Genomic DNA, 20,291 nt, shown 5'->3' with positions numbered 1-20,291 from the left:
AATCCTCCATACCAAGCAGGTGTGGAGACCTGTATAGGAGAGGTGGGGGTCAGACATGATCGTCCTCTGGCAGGAGCCAAAGGGCACGATAGGGTCAGGGAGGCAAAGGGCAGGATCTTTGAACTTGAGGACACCCTCTGTGGCATTCTGGTGGAGACTGGAAGGATATCGACTACTGCCAAGTGTCTTGTGGATGGTGTAGGGGATGCAGTGGGAAGGGCTTACCAAAACAGAGTATTCTTGATTGGATTTCAAATGTTTCGAGGGCACACATCCTGAGACTCATCACTGAATGGCCAAGCGCCTGAATCACTACAGTCGAGCCATTTTGTGGTGGAGCAACCACTGCAACCACCCCCAAAGGCGACTCTTAGAGTCTTTATTATTCACCTGCTGAACTACAGAGATAGGGACTATATCCTCAGAGTTGCGGATGCTAAAAGCCCTCCTATGTTTGAATCCTCCAAAGTCCAAGTCTTCCCTGATTATAGAAAACTTGTGCAGCAACAGAGAATGAAATTTGAAGAGGTCAAACAAAAACCGTGTACTATGCAGGTGGAGTATCGTCTCCTGCATCCTGCCTGACAACGTCATTTGGCAGTCTAAGACCCCTTTTTTAGACACCCTGATAAACTGCTTAGGACTGGGCTACTGAGCAGAAAACGTTGTCTGGATGGGGTGAGCCTGAGGGGCTGTGGATCACCAGCTTACACCACTGAGGTCCAGCACGCAGCACCATCAGAGTAGCTGACATGGTCACTCCTATAAAGAGGAGGCGACTCCCCAAAATGCCAGGACCTGGAGATGCCTGGTGACAAGATGTATGAGATTACTACAGTCACTGCAAGTGATACTGCATAGAAACGTGACTCATCTCTGTGGTTAAGGGGTTGATGTTGATGATCCTATCCTGTTGAGTCTCCAACCATAATTCAGATGATAAATGTTGACTGATTTTTTGGAATCTCTTGGGTACTTTCTAAATGAAAGAGGGGGTCTCAACATTTCACTTACACCCTCCCTTCATGACCAACTGTTTATTTTTTTCCTTCTTTTCTCTTATTTATTTTCTGCTTCTGTTTTACTGGGGTGGTTTCCTTAGTTTGAGATTAATGGCTGCATATTCCACAACAGATAGTTCTAGCTCTGGAAGTACAAAGTGGGAGGCCGGGGATGTAGTTTCAGATTTATTGAATTTGTTGGTTCAGTTCACTTGGTCCTTGGGCATATTCTGCGGGAGCAATTGCTTGCTGGACATTAGCGAGGCATATGGCACAGTACAACAATACACAAGTCTTAGGGTAGATTAAAGCTTGTGAACTGGAACATTAAAAGTCTCCTGGACCTGATCAAGTGAAACTGTATGCTCAAAATGGCCAAATGTTATGCTGCCGACATCCACTTCTTACAGGAGAGACGTGGTTGGAGATAAAGGCCCTGTCTTGGCTTGGCAGGGATTCACTGAGACAGGGTACTGGGGGTTTGCTAAGGGTTCACGAACAACTGGCAGAACAGACTTCCAGGGATAGGGATAGACTGGGCTGGTGCACTGCTCTCTCTTGTGCTATATGGTAAACTAATCTCAGTAGTGAGCTTGTTCGCACTCGCACTCCCCACCCCCTATCAATCCAGTTTGTGGAGCAGGTCTGTCGGATGGTGATTTTATTGAGGTAGTGGCCTGCAATGCGGATAGGAGGGGCGGACTCTCAGCCACTAGGCCGGGAAAGTCTCTGCTTGCTAGGGTCATGCAGCATACGGCCTTAGAGAATCAAGGCAGGACCTCGAATCTAGTCAGCAAAACTATGCATTACTCAGCTGCACATAAGTCCATCTCAAGATTAGTTCCTCCAACATCTTCCTGGGGCCAGACACCGAGTTACTCCAGGTTTACTTCGTTCAAATCCTTGTAAAGGGTCTACTGGATCATGCTCCCTAAGTTTGATCACGTGCTAACTAGAGTCAGAGCTGCATATCGATTAGATATGACGGGGGCTGAATTCAGAATTTGTATATGGAATGAAACAGAATGATTCTTTAATATAAGCGCTGCCCTGTGTCGTTAAGAGATCCCACAAAATGAATCCTGTAGGGTTTTATTCAGGCAGGGCCAGAAGCTTTACTACTGTGCAAAAAAGACACCGGCTAATGGAGGTGTCGCAGTTGGAGCTAGACCTACTCCAGCTGGAGAACCAATATATGACCGCTCTTTCCCTGGCTGCATTGTGAACGCTGATCTCCGGAACACACAGCTTACACAGGTCTCGCGGAGGAGGCTAGAATGGGCTGAAAGGCAACACAGAGCATAGTTCATCAGCGGGGGAAAAGGGCAAACACACTGTTATATATTGTGTAGGCAGGATCGCTCTCCAGCAGGGGCGTAGCTTCACGGGGGAGTTTATGGTGTTACACCCCCCTTATAAATGTATTTTCTGGGAAAATGGTCGGACACAGGTTCTCTCAGTCAGGTGTTTCTCGGATTTCACCAGGATTTTTTACATGGACCGACAAAAACGCACACACATTCTCCCTCTCTCCGTTTTAAAAATCTTCAAAAAATGTTGGGTATTTTACAAAGTGTTGTGCTTTTCCCTCTCACTTAGTACCCTCTAGCAATCCACATTCGTCTCTCTTTCCACTGCCCCTTCAGCCCTTCTCATGCACACTGACTGTCGTATGATATAGTTTAACATTTTATAACAGAGTTATTGTTGGAATATCTGAAGCCCCCCCACCCCACCACCACGACATCCAGTTTCACTGCCCAAGCAACGCCCCTGCTCTAATGTCTCATATTTCACAAGTATAGTGCACTGACGGGTGCCTTGTCTCCGATGCACGGCAGACTGCGGAAACATGTGCAGGTTTCTTTAGCTCAGTGCTTTAAATGGGCAGGCACTGTCCGGTACTGAGTACTTGCCCTTCTTCAATTTATAAGCGAGAGTACCTGCACTTCTTACCACTGCGGCAATACATTTATTGGGAGAGTACCAGCACTTCTCAGGAGCAAGCAGGTACACCAAACGGTGGGTACCTGCACTTCCACATCTCCATTTAAAGTACTGCTTTACCTTGAAGGACCTACCGGGCTGCAAACTTTCAGATGAAGAGTTAGATTCCTTAGAGGAGGTAATTGGTGAGGATGAGCTGGTAAGAGGTGCTCTTGGGCAACTGCAAAATGAGAGCCCCTGGGCCTAACAATTTCACAGTATATGTTAAAAATCTTACTAATACACCGCTCCGACATGTCGGGTGTGTGTTCGCTGGGGCAGTAGAGACTGGGATTTCCCCCTGGACGGAAGCCTAGCATACATAGTGATAATATACAATCCTGGGGGTGCTAATCTCCTTGGAGCCTGAGATGATTGTTAAGGTGCTAACATCCAAGTTAAGTCGAATCACCGGTTCATTTACAACCAATTTGGGTTCATGTCATTGAAATCTATCAAACACAATATTCGCTGGTGGTATAAAATTTTGTGTTTGTCAGGTATGAGTCTGGGGATGTTAACACTATTCATGGTGGATTTTTGACCGATGACATGTAGTCGTGGGCTTTGTGGACCTTCCATGAATACGCCAATATCCTGATTGACGCAAAGGCCACCATGCTAATCCAGACAGCTTTCCTGATGAGATGCTACAGACACGGCCCCCCGTTAGCAGACTGGGGCCTCATGCCACCCCGAACAACATTCTTCTATGAAGACACAGAGCGCCTGGGCCTAACAACATCGCGCTGGGGCGAGGTTGACCTGTGGATGGCCGGTGCAGAGCCCAAGGCCCAAACAGCAGCAGGCCCTGGGTGGTGGTGGTGAGAGGGGATGCTGGTGGAGACCGGAGAGTGCCCTTGCCACGCAGACGGGGGCACAGCCTAGGAGTGTGGCAGGGCCTGATAGTGTGAGCAGCTTGGAAGAGCTCCTGCTGCGGCTGTTGCCATTGTAGAGAAGAAACACACCCTTCCCACCGGTGCTGGAACTGGCACGTCCCAAGCGAGAGGATTGGGGGAGACCATACTGGGGCCCTGGAACTGTGTGGCTCGTCCTCTGGAGTCAGAGGGGATGTGTGGGGGGAGCCCCTCGCTTCCCACCCACTCCACTCCCAGTGTTAAACTGGAAACCTGTTCCCCCAGAATGGTTCGTAGGGTTTCCTGGACACCAGGCCCGCTTTGCGCAGCACTGTGAGCTTGAGAAGGATCACCTCCAGGTGGCGACTGATCCAGCTCCTTTTACTGCCTTAAGTGGCCTGTCACACTGAAGTAATATGGAGAAAGAAAGGAACACAAGTGGCACAACAGACAACAAGCATTTGCAGAGGTCTTGCATTCTCTCGAGTTAGAGCTACTGGCATTGTAAATTCAGAACTGGACTTTTATTGCCACATTGGTCAACCCTGTCTCATAACTATCTTTTCCTGCCATGTTTTAGTGGTCACTGGCAGCTAGTGACATCAGAAATCACACGCCCTTGAGGAGAGAAGATGACTGCACTACCTCTAGTTGTGTAAACATCTGAACAGAAATTGTAAAATAAGGCTGGAAAAGTATTTTCTTGTTATTTTAACAGAATGAAATGTCTTGCAAGCATTTTTGCCTCGCATTTTAAGGTGCAGTGCAGCCTGAGAAGATTTATGGCCCCAATAAAGGAGATAAGCAATGCCCGGTGTCGTGAATGCTGGCAGGGAGGGGCCCTGGAGAGAGAGACCTGTGATGCGGAGCCAGGCTACGCAAAATTCAAATCATTGCTTCTAGGTTTAGCTACATTCTATCACAAAGGGCATATTGTGGCTTTTGTGAGCAGTGAGCTAAACGACCAGTGTTCCTTTTGTAAAATAAGCTTATTTTAGGAGCCTGAAGTAAACAAGGACAGCACTGGAATAAAGCCAAAACAAATGTCAGCCACATGGGAGGAGATGGGTGGAACAGAATGCTGAAATAAAAGGCAGGTAGCTATCAGTCTAAAGCACCAACAGTGAAAGGGGAGCAAGAAAGAAATAACAAAAAGAGTCAGTCACAACAACAGATAAAGAAACCAAAGTGGAATAATACAGTAGTTGGTCACTGCTCTGAAACTGAAGAAGGAGGGAGAAAGAGGCAGCACTGACCACTAGTGAGCAAGAATTTTTAAAGGATACTGCAACCAACAAATGAAATCGCTTTAAGCCATAAGAAGTATACTAAAACTATACATGAGGTTGAATGCTTATGCTCGACCTAACCAATTCACAGCCACTAAGGCGACAAGCATTTGCAATGGAATGGGTCTCACATTTGCTCCAGTTAGAGCTATAGGTATTGTAAATTCCTAACTGGATTAATCTAGCCACATAAATTGAAAATGTAAAGTAAAACAGTTGACATAAGCGAGCCGATTCAAAGCGCCACGGCTGCCATGAGCATAAAGGAGAGACATAAAAAGAAAAAAGTTTGCTTGCACTCAAACGTATTGGCAATGGTGCAATTATCCGTGTAACAGGGTCAGTGTCCAAGGAGGTGTTTTAAAAAAAAAAAAAAAAACACCCCAAGGAGGGATAAATGTAAATAATTTACCAATGATGACAAAGGATTTTTGAAAGGCAAGCCCACGAATGAGTGAAAGTGATGGGGGTGCAGTAGGCGTGGTTAAAAGCCACAACAATTACAACAGGTCAAAGTGCTTGCGCGCTTGACCTTAAAACTACGTCATCCGAGGCACTATAGCCTCTGACCGGTGTTCAAATACTAGCCCAAAAGTCCAGCCAAGCACCTGAGTCAAAAATGAATGCCATCTATCTCGCACTGACTTACAGGAAGTTAGCAAGAGAGCCACCAAAACAGAAGGGACAGTCTAAGAGATAGAATTATTTCTGGAGAAATGAATTAAAGACATCCTCACTCCCACAGACATTTCATCCTGTTTCATCACTGTTTTGCACCTCCTCCCCCCCGGGTGCACCACTGAAGACCCTTAAGGCAAAAATACTAAACTACTGGGAAACCATCCTAAAAAGAGCTGGGAATTCTGTTGTTTGACATAAGGCACCACTAACTGAATCTTCCCCGATTATTCCCAGCAGGTGGAGCGTCAGAGAAGCAAATTTGAAACTGTCAAGCAAAAACTAGGTCTGCAATATATGCTCCAGTTCCCCACAAAACTTTGTGACTCACACAGGCAAGGTGCACTTTTTCACATCATCGGCCCCAGTCTGGGATTGGTTAGAAATGGGAAATTGAACTGAGACCCAGGGCTTGGGTGGTGGCTGCCCTAGGGGAAGAGGGTGGGGGAAACTAATCAGGGTCTCACCCTAGAAGGTCCAGATCAAGCCGCAGGCAATAGCAATGGAGCAGACCGAATTCAGGAGGGTCGGTGAGGATGGATACCAGAGACTGCAAGGGTGATGCCTGGGAAGTCTGTTGCCTGGACCATCCGTACTGAAAGTGGACTGACCACAAGATACAATGGAGACCTCAGCTCCTAAGCATGTTCTGATAAAGATTTGAGGTCACTGCCACTCAGTCATGGTATGGGTGGCAGCAGTGAAGTTGGTGGTTCTGCAGCAATGCCTTTATACCCTGCAGAACTCTATTTTCTCCCTACACCAGTCCATGTTTAAAACATTAGATAGTCTCCTGATTAGGTTGGTCTGGCCAGGCAGATGAAGCAGAGTCTTGTTGGCCTTGCTCAAACTGGATATGAAGGGAGGGGGCCTTGGACTCCCAGACCCGAGGGCCTGGGACTCCCAGACCCGGATGCCTACTACTATGCGTCACACATTCAGCATGCAACCAGATGGGTGACAGTTGATGACACCTAGGAACAGAGATTGTTAAGGGGCACACATGGGAATGCCTCCTTGAAGGTGCACCTAATGAAGAGCGCCCACATTGCGGTGCAATATCCTTACACTCTCAGGCAGATCAGAATTATTTGGGAACAGATCAAAAAACGAATGTTCCGGAGGCTGCCATTTGCCAGACTTACCCCTATGGGCACTGCAACAGTTTAAACATATATCAGAAATAATGGCGATGAACCATGAAGGAAGGCAGGCTGTGAGACGCTGGCAGGCATAAATCCAGGAGACACTTTTCTCTCATTTCAGGAGGCTCAAGATGTGTGGAAGACCTTCAATTATGGGCAGACCTTTTGGATAGATGTGTGGGCAGTGAGGAAGGAGTGTCGAGTCTAACTAGAGGAAAAAGTCCCTCGCACAGCAGGACATACATAACCTCTGACGCCTCAATCCGGAGGTCAGAGGTGTGGCCTGAAGGATGAATTGTAACCCTGACAGTAATACCAGACATCCCCTGGGAGGCCACACTGCATCTCTTATAAATGCAAAAATGCAAAGGGAGGGAGAGGGTATGCGGCACATATATCCACAAAGGTATTTTGTATATTGTAAGTGGAGTGCGATAGGTCAATCAAATGTACCGTTAGGGAAAACGATCTCATGCTAAAAGTAATTGTAATGTCATGTGACCACTACTGTGTCATTGCCATGAATATAAAACCAATAAAGAAAGTTCAAAAACATAAAAAGGATATATCACTTGGTTATTGGTAAATGTGTGAAACTTTCAGGTCATCTTTCCTTGGAAAATGCAAAGAGATATTATGCGTATTTGTAAAGCAAGGGTAGTCTGACCTGATCCAGCGGGATCAAATTTTGGGAGCAGCAGCTCTGAGGGAAATAGATATTTTGCAGATGTTAGCAGGTGACCTAAGCATTAACAAGTGGGATTTTTTTTTTCAAATCATACCTCCAAACCAAGTATGAAACTAATTATGATGTTTCAATGCTCTTTGTGTCAAGATCGATTTATATTTTTCCACAGATTGTTGTTGGCTAGTTTGTAATGCAGGGTCACAAAATAAAGTCAACCAAGGCGCCTGTTGCTAAATAAGGCGCTAATGTTTATCTTAAAACATTTTTGTTTGTATGTGGGATAACTAAGAAGATAGTTAAGTCGATGGATGCATTAAAGGGGTGTCTGTACAGTCACCTGCTTGAACAGTCCGAATATTAAATTGTGCATTTGAACATCCTGAGCTCCTTTAATGTATGCACTTTAAATAAAAACATTTTCTGAACTGACAAAAAAAAATAAAGCTTTTAATTCCATAAGCTGGGAGTACCTATTTGCGTTGCTTGAAAATGTTAACACTATGGCCCTGTTTCTGAGATACAGACATCCCCTCTAGACAAGTTTAGTGGCCAGAATTAAGCTCGTAAGGGTGATGTCTTTCCCATTTCCTGTTCAGCGGGGTACCAGACAGGGCTGTCCCCTTTCTCCACTACTATGTGCAATAACAATTGATCCCTTGACCAAGAGGTTGAGAGGGGATCCTCTGGTAACCGAGTTCGAAAGGACCCAAGACATATCTGAGAGAGTATGCAGATCTGATTTCCCATAGTGACCCCAGTGAATCTGGTCCTGGAGCGCAGAGAGCACTGAGAATATTTGGGTGTTACATGTGTCTTAAAATTACTATAATTAAATCAATGGTGCATCTGCTCTGGGGTACAGAACGGGACATATAGTAGGCTGATGGCCTAATCGGTGAAACGGAAAATGTAGTCCCTTGGCGTCTTTATAATCAGAGACCAGAGCCTTGCATGAGAGAAAAATATCCTTCCCCAACTGATCAAATTGCAGAGCGACCTGGCCTTTTGACATCCTCTCCCTCTAGTTGTGTATGGCAGATTTGCTATTGTGAAGGTGGCTGTGTTTTCCAGAATCTTTAACACCCGCTCAATGCTGAGGGTCTTTCTTTCAGATAACAAGGCTCTACAGATGGCAATGCCAAGTGCTACAAATTAGCATATAATGGGGTTTTGGGGCCATGGACTTGGATTCTTACTCCACTGCTGCATACGTGGTAGTTAGCGACTGGCTCATGAGCCACAAACAGATCTGACATATGCCACAGAGATAGGTTACGGAAGCAGCGCATTACCTAGATTTTTTTATGGTGGTAGGGTGAATCCCACATTCCCTCCTGCCACCAAAACGGTGTTAAGTATCCGGCAGAGTACCCTGCTCCATCTCCAATGATATAGGAGATTAATGAGGGGAAACTGCCCCTGTGGGTGGGCAGGATGTTGCTTTAGATGAATGCTGAGCAGCTCTGTCAGGAGTGGGATGCCTCTGACATTTCTGAACGTGGTGACCTGTTGAAGGTACACATTTGTGTTATTTGTCACACTTAAGACTAACTTTAGTTTATACAAACATCAGATGTTCAGGAACGTTCAAATGCCTTATATCTACGTATTATTGGGGTGTCCAACACACCAGATTTCAGTCGTCTGGAGGCAAAACCTCTCATGGAGAACTTGTCAGGGGGAGATATTAAAGATTTAAGGCACCCTAGTGATAGCTCACTAGACTCTTTGGAGATCTGAAAGTGGAAAGGAGCTATGATGTCCCCATGGGAGGAGTCCATTGCCACTCAGTTTCATCTTATCCAACTTAAATATCTACAGTCGGGGAAAACACAGGGACTCCCCGAGTGTGGAGACATGGACAACTGTCATAAACCATAGCATGGCACTGCAGCCTGCTGATTTGTCAGGTAAGGGGTGCCCTCATAAGCATGCAAGGTCTGGAAGGATTTGGCGACTCTGGAAGGGATTGAAATCAGACTACTTGGATCACAGATAGATAGACTCTAACATATAGGACTTTGGGGGCACATAGCATGCCACGAAACGACACGGAATTTCACTTCCCTACTGTTATTAATGATCATGTGTCTGTCTCCCACACGTGTGACTTATGATCTGAATGGATACAGGCATGTCTGTTGATAATTGTACTGTACATTTAGTATCATGACACGTGTTGATGGAAATTGCTACTTGCTGTCTGTAACGTGCTGTGGCCAAAAACAATAAAATGTCTTTAATAAGAAACATTTGATACTTACAAAACATTGGTTAATAAGTATCAATATTATGGTAAGTACCAACCAGAATGCTAGCATCAGTTCCTGATATTCATTCTGTGCCGCAATGAGGTATGAGGAGAAGCACAGAGAATCATGAGAGCAAGACATACAGCACACAACATGTTTACATATTTTGGAATCTTATTAATCAAAGGGGGAGGATGGGGGGAATCTTCGGCAAGATTATGTATAAACCAGAAACATAGTTACTGAGGGCAAGTCATGTTTCTTCTTAGATCTTCCTGCAGATTCTTCCCCTTATGAACGAGTCCCAGAGAAGTGCCTCCTTGGGAGATGGAACTGAATAATGCTGATTAAACAAAGACAACCCAGACAACCCTTTTCATAAAAGATACTGCTCCACTACCATGGGTCTACTACGCTATGCAGAACTTCCCGGTCCTCTCTGCCTTCAGCAAAAGGGCCCTCTCCCTTGGCCACCAGCCAGAGGAAAGCAGAACAGTGGTTTCTGAGGCTGCCATCCCAGGCAGTGGAGCTGGAACAATGTGTGTGTGGGTGCTGCCATCAGTGACAAATCAGTGTCACACAAAGAACAAGTGTCACCAGTGAACCACGCCCATTCGGCAGAAGAGTGGTAAGGATGTAAAACTATGTTGTGCACAAACTGAGGAAATCGTTTTTCAGCGAATTTTTGTCATTTGCACATCAGCAAGTAAAGCTCAGTGAATTGTTTTGATCGTATTGAATCTGTTTCCATCACACTTCAGAATTACAAAAAAATCTTCATTTGTGCTTTTCTAGCCGCTGAAATAAAATTACATCCTGCAGTTTTTCCTTTCCCACTATCAATACTGTCACATAGTCCATTCCATAAAATCCTCTCACTTTGCAATCAGAAAGAAAACAGCAATTGCCATGTTAGAAAAATAAGCAACAATTTGGCAGACGACAGGGTCTGGCATTTTACCTCTTTCTCTGAACGCACAGTAAATGTGACAAAATAAATTACAAGCATCTTTATTGCTCACTTACCTTCGGAATTCAAGCATGGTTATTATTATTATTTTTTTTGGGGGGGGGGGGGGGGGGGAGGAGAGGGGTGTTGCAGCACCCCAAGCACCAAACTTCCAGCGTATATGCTCCCAGGAAGTCTCCATGGCCAGGGTACATTCTAGCCATCCAGCTACTCCCATATTTGTTCTGAGGACAGAACGCGCCATGACTTACCTTACAGTGCAACTCTAGGAAACAGCATCATCCCCAGGACAGGTAGCTTTCAGTATCTAGTAAGAGACCGGCTGTTCGCAGCACCACTGACAACAAAAATACAGGGCCACAGCAACCTGCTGATTACACTCTGCTTTGACATTATGCCACTGGTGAAGTGCAAGGGTTATTTTCCACCCTACAGATTCATATGCATGGAATAATTGCACCACCCTGTACCATTTTTATGTATTATAGGCCTAAAATTACAAAGACAGACATGCTGGATTTTCCAATGTTTGTTTTTTGGTGGCATCAAAGATCTTCTTACGACTCTGGATAGTCTGAGTAATGACACAAAACAGGAGTGTCTTGGTATTTGTGTAGGGGTAGCACCAGAACAGCTGTCTTGCTTAAGATGGCATTTGTTTCTGTAATTCAGGAACTTGATGATAATCGCCCAGGGACAGGCCCAGGGAAGGGCAATCATAGCCCTGTGTGTCTGCTTTAATCAAAGAGAAGCAGAAGGTCCCTTAGTTTTCAGCACGTGTTATCCACTCCTTCGTTAAGGCTTTCATTCTTGATCCTTCCGATTTTACTAGGAATGGTCTCTGTTGCATTAGGACCTATCCTCTCTATCCTAAGCAAAATTAATACTCGTTTATGGGACACTGGGCTGTGTCCTTGAGCCGCTTTACTTCCTCTGTGACTGTCTGGAGTTCTTTCTCTGCTGAGATTTTCCTATTGGGTAAATTAACCTCCACGTTGATGTCTCCCTTGATTTTGACAGCCGTCTTAGGTACTGAATAGCAGCCAGGCCGTCCACCATGGAGGTCTCGGGGTGCAGGTGGTCTCTGGTGAGACATGCCCTGAAAGCTCTCACCAAAGAATTGCAGGAAGTAATATTTATCAAGTCTGTCATTATGCATGGATTTCCTGACTCTCAATTGTGTCTGTTCTCTATGTTTAGGGGCCAATATGGGAGGGAAGGCAGCAGTAGCGCCATGTGAAATGTCTGGAACAGCGCTAAAGAACTGAACCAGGCAGATGCTGGGAGTGCAAACGTGAAAATATACTGGGAAGGGCCTTGGCCTTATCTTCTCTCCTTATTGGCTAATCTTATTTAAAGATGCTTTTGCCTTGTGCTGTACCGACCATGCACTTCTAGCCTTCCTCCTTAATATAAAGGAACCTCAGGCCCTGAAGTCGGGCTTAGCCATAATGAGGAAGGGCAGGGCCTGGTATAAACTTACCAGGCATTCACACGGACAGGTTTTTAATCTTTCTAATATTTTTAATGCTAAGAAGTTGGTAGAGGAAAATTGCTCTGCCCTCAAAGAGGGTATCTCAACTACACTGGATGCAGAAATACCACTCACAAACCTAAAAATGCATTACTGACTCTCTGCCCCGTGGGGTATAGCGCATTCTTAAAAGAGCCAAAATAAGCCTGTAAAAGACTTGCAAGGCAATGGCACAGGTCATACTCAGAAGAGGATAAAACGTTTAAGGAACTCTGAAAGAATATAAAAAAGAAATAGGTAAAGCAAAGGCAGAGTACTATGCCACCACTATTATGTCTCCCCCTAACAGTGCTAAGAAGCTCTTCAACATTCTGCATGATCCGTCCAACCCTCTGTGTCAGAAATGAGAAATCAATCCGTTGCAAGACTTCTGTGATTGTTCTTACTGACTTCTTTGAGAAGATCAGCATTATTTTGGAGGATATTGGAGGCCTCCTTGAACCAATAGGGATGGGTCAGACTGTACTACATCCTGATGGAAGTACAGAATTAGTCATTCCAATCCCCCCCCCCCCCAATACTGAAGTCTTGGCGCCGAGTGTCATTGCAATACATGATGGACCCAATTCTATAGACACTAACTCTTACAGGTTCGACATTTCTGACCCAATTTATGAGGTGACTTGTCGAACAATAGCACTGTCCGCCTCACCTGGCTGTCCTCTTGACCCCTTACTACAGAGTCTGGGAAAAGTGGGCGGAGGAGCTGATTCCTCCCAGGCTGCAGACCTGTAATCAAGCAGTGGGGTCGGGCCTTGTCCCACGGAACTGGAAGAGAGCCATAGCCACCCCTCTAACGAAAACCCTAATGCCTGATTAATTGGTTTCCAGAGATTACAGCCCTATTTCACTCCTTCCTTTCCCAGTAAAGAAGCTTGAGTGCCTAGTTAGCAGGAAGTTGTCCCTCTATTTGGAAAACCACTCTCTTCTAGAGGAGGAACAGTTTGGTTTTAGGCCACGGCATGGGACAGAGACGGCCCTTCTCACCGCCTTAGGCGAACTCGGGTTAAGGCTGGACAGTGTCAAACCCTCAGTTCGTACACTACTCGATCCGTCAGCCGCCTTTGATACAGTCAACGACCAAATCCTCTTTAACAGACTTGACTCAGTTGGAGGGGGTGGGGCTGTACTGAAGTGGATGAGCTACTTTTTCTGTTAGTTGCCAGACCATTGCCATGCCCCCTACTGTTTTGCATTAAATCTATCAAACATGTTCCCAAGGGATCTGCTCTCAGCCATATAGGCCACTTATTACTCTCATCAAAGCCCACAGTATCAAGCTAGTCAACTATACTGATGACACTCAGCTCATTCTGTCCATCAGTCATAGCCAGCAGGATGTAACTGATTCTTTTCATAACTGTGTGTCAGACATTGTAAACTGGCTGAACGCAAAATCTCTCAAATTTAATGGGGGAAAAACGGAACTCCTCTGACGTTCGGTAAATAAAGTCCCCATAATACATTCTTCTAATTTCTGGCTACGCCCATCTGAAAAAGAGCCGTCTCTCCCGGATACTTTGCAGTTACTTTTGACGCTAAACTTTCCCTGGAGAAACATGTCAATAAAGAAGCAGGGACCTGCTTTGCACTTTAGCGCGGTCTCAGGAAGTTCTTGCTTCTGCTGCTGACCCAAGTTAAATTATTCCTCACGGTGAACAGCATTATTCTGAGTAGGTTGGACTACTGTAACATACTGCTACTTGAAGCACCAGATTATCTCGTTAAGAGATATACCCCAGGGAGATGTATCCGTTCAGCTTTCGCTAACCTCCTGTGCTAACAGGATTCTGCAGGACCAGGCAAGGTGGTCAAGCCTTTACAGTTAATGCAGCCCAACTATGGAACAGGTTACTAGCTCCCCCTACATCATCAACTGATCTACTGCACTTTATGAGGGTTTTGAATACCTAGATCGTCCCTAAGTAACCCATGGCCGTCTTGCTCTTACCTTCATAGCCGGTCTGTCTAGATGAAATCTCACAGCTCCAGGATACCTGTTAATGTGACAGTTGTGCTCTACAAATAATAAATAAATAAATAAAATGCACCAAATCAGGGCAGCTCCCGTAATTGTGGTGAAGGCTATTTTTTAAATTGCAGTTTAAGGTATACTGATCCTAAAAAACTGAGGAGGCAAAGGGGGTGTGGGGAGATGTGGACAGACAGAAAGAGGGGAACGTTCTTTATTGTGTTCCCTCTACAGTTTTGATTTGTATATCCCTTTTAGCTGAGGAGCATTCAAACAGTTTAACAATACTTAAACACAAGTATCTCCTTATAGAAAAGCAAAAGAAAAGTAAAAGAAATTAAGAACGAACTGGAATACCACTATTGCTACTTCCTGTTAGAATCAAAATTGTTTAATTTGTTCCATTCTCGTATATAATCAGTGTATGAATGTGATATATAACTTTTTATATAGAGTTTGTTACTATGTTCCGCAGGCAAAGACAGCACTGGAGATACCAGTTGCTACTACCCAACTCAATAGTACTTATATTATCTACGTTAGAAGGATGAAAAGCTGGGCTTCATCTACTTGGATTCAACCCTGTGATGGCGATGGTAGACTATACGCAAATATCAACAGCACAGTCCAACTTGAAGTTATTTTATTGAACCGATTTTCAGGTATTACATTAGCAAAGACCTTTTGATTTTAATAAAATTACATCCTTGACACTTATAGTAGCTTTCAGTCCGCACTCATCATCCGTAGATCTGTTGCTGTGGCAGTCACATTTTTCTTCCACCCACAGCATGGGTCAAAGTGTCGTTCTACTTCAGGCAATGGCTGACTTCACTGAGTGACCCAATTCTTCCCTTTCACAAGGTGCACATCCACACACAAAGTAGTTCCCTTCAGTACAAGGGACTACAACTGCAATGTCTGCTTTTTGAGACAAAAAAAAACATTTTTGCTTTTAAATATTGTTTTATATATTTGTGAGGGCCCAGCAGCTTCTGCAAAAATAAAGGTTTGCAGAAGCCAACACAAAACAAACAAGCATTGAAAAACCCTAATAGGCTGGTTGCCTAACCAGACCTTTTGGCTTTGGAAATGATCGTTTCTTTGACGTATTCATGCCAAACAGCCTGATGCTGCATAATGCAACATTAGAACACAGATACCAGGCTAAAACTCCAAGCTGCACATTTATTTACAGGTGTTTCAGTGGCACTATTTGCAGAAATTATGTTAAAAGGCCAATTAAAGCACCTGTCAGGCAAGAGCATGGTATTGACTCGGCCCTATTCTGATCAGCCTTTCAATGGCACAAAACCTCTGGAAAATCTCGTTTCCCATTCTCCAGAAGCTTCTTCAAGGGTGGAGTAGTGGTCTAAGGTGATGACTGTGGTCAGATCTGGGTTTCATTCCTAGTCCGCCTCAGCTGACAATACTGTGTGAATTTAAGGAAATAGTATTATCTTCTCTGCACATCTTATCTCATCAACCGAAATGAGTGTCATTTAAAAAACAATTATATTGACCACTAAGATTTAATGTTCACCTTCAGCATGAACATCTCTAACAATCCAAAAACATGCTTGAATATAAGAAATATACATTAAATTAACAAGACAATACCAATCTGGATAGAATTTTTTCATACAAATATAGCACAAATTTTTAAGATTTTAAAAGATATCTTGGCCGTGGCTTTCCTAGCTTTACTGGAGGGGGAAGGTAAGGTATCTCTTACATCTGAGCTATGGCCAGGTTTAAAGGAAGACATGTGTACTAAATAGCACTGACTGCCAGCAAGATGGCTCATGAATCAAATGCTCAACGCCGTCCTACAGTGACTTGGGGGTAGCAAGCCTGAATCACGGCAAGGGTAACAGAGCCTTACTTAAGTTATTTAATATTAACATACTTAAGTAATTTAATATTAACACTAGTTATTTGCGGCGCTTGGGAACGGCAAGGAAGCATGTATAAAGAGTAGTCATGAAATACAATTAGAGTTACTTCATTTGTGACTTAATTTAGTATTTGCAGATCAGGGTAAACAGGTTAGCGGTCTGTCGGTGGCTAAAGCTTGGGGTGCAGACTCATGAATAAGCTGCTGTGCAGTCTACCTAGTGCTCTCTTGAAAACAAATGTATCAAAGAAATGTAGAAAATTATCCTACACTTTGCGATAATAGGTGCATATTAATTGGTTTACTCCGTTTATTTCCATTATGTCCCCAAGAGTACTCCAGGAATACTTTGTGAATTGATAAAATGTTGGATATTTCCTTACAGTCGCAAGGACATGTCTTCAACACCAAAGTTTTCGACCTTTGTGATTTGTTTTCCACGGGAATACTGCTAGTGGGATACAAACGGCAAGCCTTTGCTTTGTCAACAAACTGTAGTACAATAATTTGCCACTAGAGGGAGCTAATAACTAAAGAATCCAAAAACGAAATCCCACGGTAGCTGCTTACTCTGAAGAAATACCTTTACTATTAAAGTTAAACCAGCTAAATGGACTGACTCCTTGCTGGGAATGAAGTGCAGGTGCTCAGTACGCTGCCTGGCCCTGTCTGCCTATTTAAAGCACTAATTTAATTTTCAGGCAACAATGCGACTTCTAGTTTCGTGCGTGCGTACGAATGAATGTGTTGTACAAAAACTAATGAGCAAAACGCCATATGTTTCAAAAGTTTAAAGACTCGTAGGATAAATCAATTTAGGTTCTTGCCAACATTATCTTCAATCAACCAGGCACTTGTAAAGCATGGCTCATCAACCCTGATGTCTCAAGGCGCTGTTGTAGGCATGCTGATCACTCCAAGAGCCAGGTCTTAAGATACTTCCTGAACTGCTTCAGCGACGCGACCTGTCTGAGGTTGAACGGGAGTTTGTTCCATGTACGTGCTGCGATGTAAGAGAAGGATCTGCCGCTGGCTGTGCTCTTCCTGACCCTGGGGATGACGGCAAGAGGGAGTTGGGAGGAACAGAGTTGCCTGGCAGGGGTGTAGACGTTCAGGCAGTGGTTGAGGTAGTCCGGTCTGATGTTTTGAAGTGCCTTGTAGGTGTGTGTCAGTAGCTTGAAGTCGATGTGTTAGTCGACCAGGATCCAGTGAAGGTCTCTGACGTGGGCGGAGATGTGGCTGTCGCGGGGACATCTAGGATGAGTCTGGCTGCTGCGTTCTGGATTCTCTGTAGTCTTGCTTGTAGCTTCCTTGTGATGCCAGCGTAGAATGCGTTGCTGTAGTCCAGTCTCCTGCTGACAAGAGTGTGAGTGACAGTCCTTCTTGCCTCAGTGGAGATCCACTTGAAAATCTTCCAAAGGAGACGCTGAATGTGGGAGCATGATGTGAGACAGCGCTGACGTGGCAGGTCACGGAAAGCGTGGAGAGGTCGACAGTGCTCAATTTATAGAATAATAAGTGCCAGTGCTCAAAGCGTTGCTCAGAAACCAGTAGCCACACAGGCACACTGAGTACCACGCTGCGTGGTCTTAAATCCACCTCAGGCCACTTCAATCCATCGCCAGACAAAGGGAAACACAGCAAACTGAAAGTGTTCTGACTGCACCGTGAAATGCAGACAATACCTGTGGGTTGCACAACAGGTGTATGACCTAAAGGAGGAGGACAAAACAGGTAGGTAAATATATTTTTAATAATTACTGGACACATCACACAGGGGAGAAAAAAAAATCAATAGCTCCAGTCCTGTTAAATAAGTGCCAGTGCTAAGCACTGGAAATCACCAGCCCAAATTAAGCACTGGAGGCCGAGGAGGATGAGGGCGGCCATGTCTCCACAGTCCAGTATGATGCAGGTGTCGTTGGTGGCTGCGAAGAGGGCTGTTTTGGTGCTATGACTGCTCCTCAATCCGGACTGGGAGGGGTCTAAGATGTGATTCGACTTGAGGAACTCTGAGTTGCATGTTGATGGTCTTTTCTGGTATTTTGGCTGGGAAGGGGAGCAGAGAGATGGGTCTGTAATTCTTAATTTCCCTTGGGTAGATGGAGGGTTTCTATAGGAGTGGGTCTATCTCCGTGTGCTTCCATACGGATGGGAAGGTGGCGTTTTCGATGGAATGGTTGATAGTTCGGCAAAGCTCTGTTGTGATGGTGGCGCTGGCCAAGTTGAAGATGTGATGTGGGCTCGGGCCGAGGGTGCCTCTGAATGGATGGATCTTGCTCTTACTGTACAAGAAAGATATAGTTTGCAATTTATCATTACATATTTATGAATGAAAATGCAATGGGTCCTGCTTCACAGCTATTTATGCAAGTACGTTCAACGTACACCAGCACACATGTATGTCAATTCAACAAAATGCCATGGGTAGCAGAGGTGGCATCACACACCCTTTGATCTTACTGACATCACGGGTAGTGACATCATATGACCTTTCACCCAGAAGATTTGAGGTGGTCATGTCACATGACCTTAATTCTGATGACATCACAAGTAACATCACTGAAATTCCATAATACCTGCATGACTATTACAGGGAGTGCAGAATTATTAGGCAAATTAGTATTTTGACCACATCATCCTCTTTATGCATGTTGTCTTACTCCAAGCTGTATAGGCTCGAAAGCCTACTACCAATTAAGCATATTAGGTGATGTGCATCTCTGTAATGAGAAGGGGTGTGGTCTAATGACATCAACACCCTATATCAGGTGTGCATAATTATTAGGCAACTTCCTTTCCTTTGGCAAAATGGGTCAAAAGAAGGACTTGACAGGCTCCGAAAAGTCAAAAATAGTGAGATATCTTGCAGAGGGATGCAGCACTCTTAAAATTGCAAAGCTTCTGAAGCGTGATCATCGAACAATCAAGCGTTTCATTCAAAATAGTCAACAGGGTCGCAAGAAGCGTGTGGAAAAACCAAGGCGCAAAATAACTGCCCATGAACTGAGAAAAGTCAAGCGTGCAGCTGCCACGATGCCACTTGCCACCAGTTTGGCCATATTTCAGAGCTGCAACATCACTGGAGTGCCCAAAAGCACAAGGTGTGCAATACTCAGAGACATGGCCAAGGTAAGAAAGGCTGAAAGACGACCACCACTGAACAAGACACACAAGCTGAAACGTCAAGACTGGGCCAATAAATATCTCAAGACTGATTTTTCTAAGGTTTTATGGACTGATGAAATGAGAGTGAGTCTTGATGGGCCAGATGGATAGGCCCGTGGCTGGATTGGTAAAGGGCAGAGAGCTCCAGTCCGACTCAGACGCCAGCAAGGTGGAGGTGGAGTACTGGTTTGGGCTGGTATCATCAAAGATGAGCTTGTGGGGCCTTTTCGGGTTGAGGATGGATTCAAGCTCAACTCCCAGTCCTACTGCCAGTTCCTGGAAGACACCTTCTTCAAGCAGTGGTACAGGTAGAAGTCTGCATCCTTCAAGAAAAACATGATTTTCATGCAGGACAATGCTCCATCACACGCGTCCAAGTACTCCACAGCGTGGCTGGCAAGAAAGGGTATAAAAGAAGGAAATCTAATGACATGGCCTCCTTGTTCACCTGATCTGAACCCCATTGAGAACCTGTGGTCCATCATCAAATGTGAGATTTACAAGGAGGGAAAACAGTACACCTCTCTGAACAGTGTCTGGGAGGCTGTGGTTGCTGCTGCACGCAATGTTGATGGTGAACAGATCAAAACACTGACAGAATCCATGGATGGCAGGCTTTTGAGTGTCCTTGCAATGAAAGGTGGCTATATTGGTCACTGATTTGTTTTTGTTTTGTTTTTGAATGTCAGAAATGTATATTTGTGAATGTTGAGATGTTATATTGGTTTCACTGGTAATAATAAATAATTTAAATGGGTATATATATTTTTTTTGTTAAGTTGCCTAATAATTATGCACAGTAATAGTCACCTGCACACACAGATATCCCCCTAACATAGCTAAAACTAAAAATA

General features: G+C 44.6%; 1 protein-coding gene and 1 long non-coding RNA gene across 3 annotated transcripts in view; one reads left to right on the top strand and one right to left on the bottom strand.

Annotated features, from left to right (window-relative positions):
* LOC138284491 (uncharacterized) overlaps positions 1–10,293 on the top strand; it is a 192,779-nt gene extending 182,486 nt beyond the window's left edge. The window contains exon 3 of the long non-coding RNA XR_011201403.1: positions 10,166–10,293. This is a non-coding gene — a long non-coding RNA (uncharacterized lncRNA). The remainder of the gene's footprint in view (positions 1–10,165) is intronic.
* Positions 1–20,291, bottom strand: part of DMGDH (dimethylglycine dehydrogenase) — a 458,426-nt gene that overhangs the window by 69,653 nt on the left and 368,482 nt on the right. The window contains exon 15 of one of the 2 annotated variants that reach the window (XM_069223303.1): positions 15,000–15,804. The exons of the other annotated variant lie outside the window; for it this stretch is intronic. Coding sequence (XP_069079404.1) covers positions 15,763–15,804 — 42 coding nt within the window. The 3' untranslated portion in view covers positions 15,000–15,762. Of the gene's footprint in view, positions 1–14,999; positions 15,805–20,291 lie in introns of those variants that run through there. 2 annotated transcript variants of the gene reach the window in all.

Source organism: Pleurodeles waltl, chromosome 1_1 (genome assembly GCF_031143425.1).
Source record: "Pleurodeles waltl isolate 20211129_DDA chromosome 1_1, aPleWal1.hap1.20221129, whole genome shotgun sequence".
Lineage (NCBI taxonomy): Eukaryota > Metazoa > Chordata > Amphibia > Caudata > Salamandridae > Pleurodeles > Pleurodeles waltl.
The sequence above is the reverse complement of the archived record's forward strand: the minus strand, read 5'-3'. Positions and strand labels throughout refer to the sequence as shown.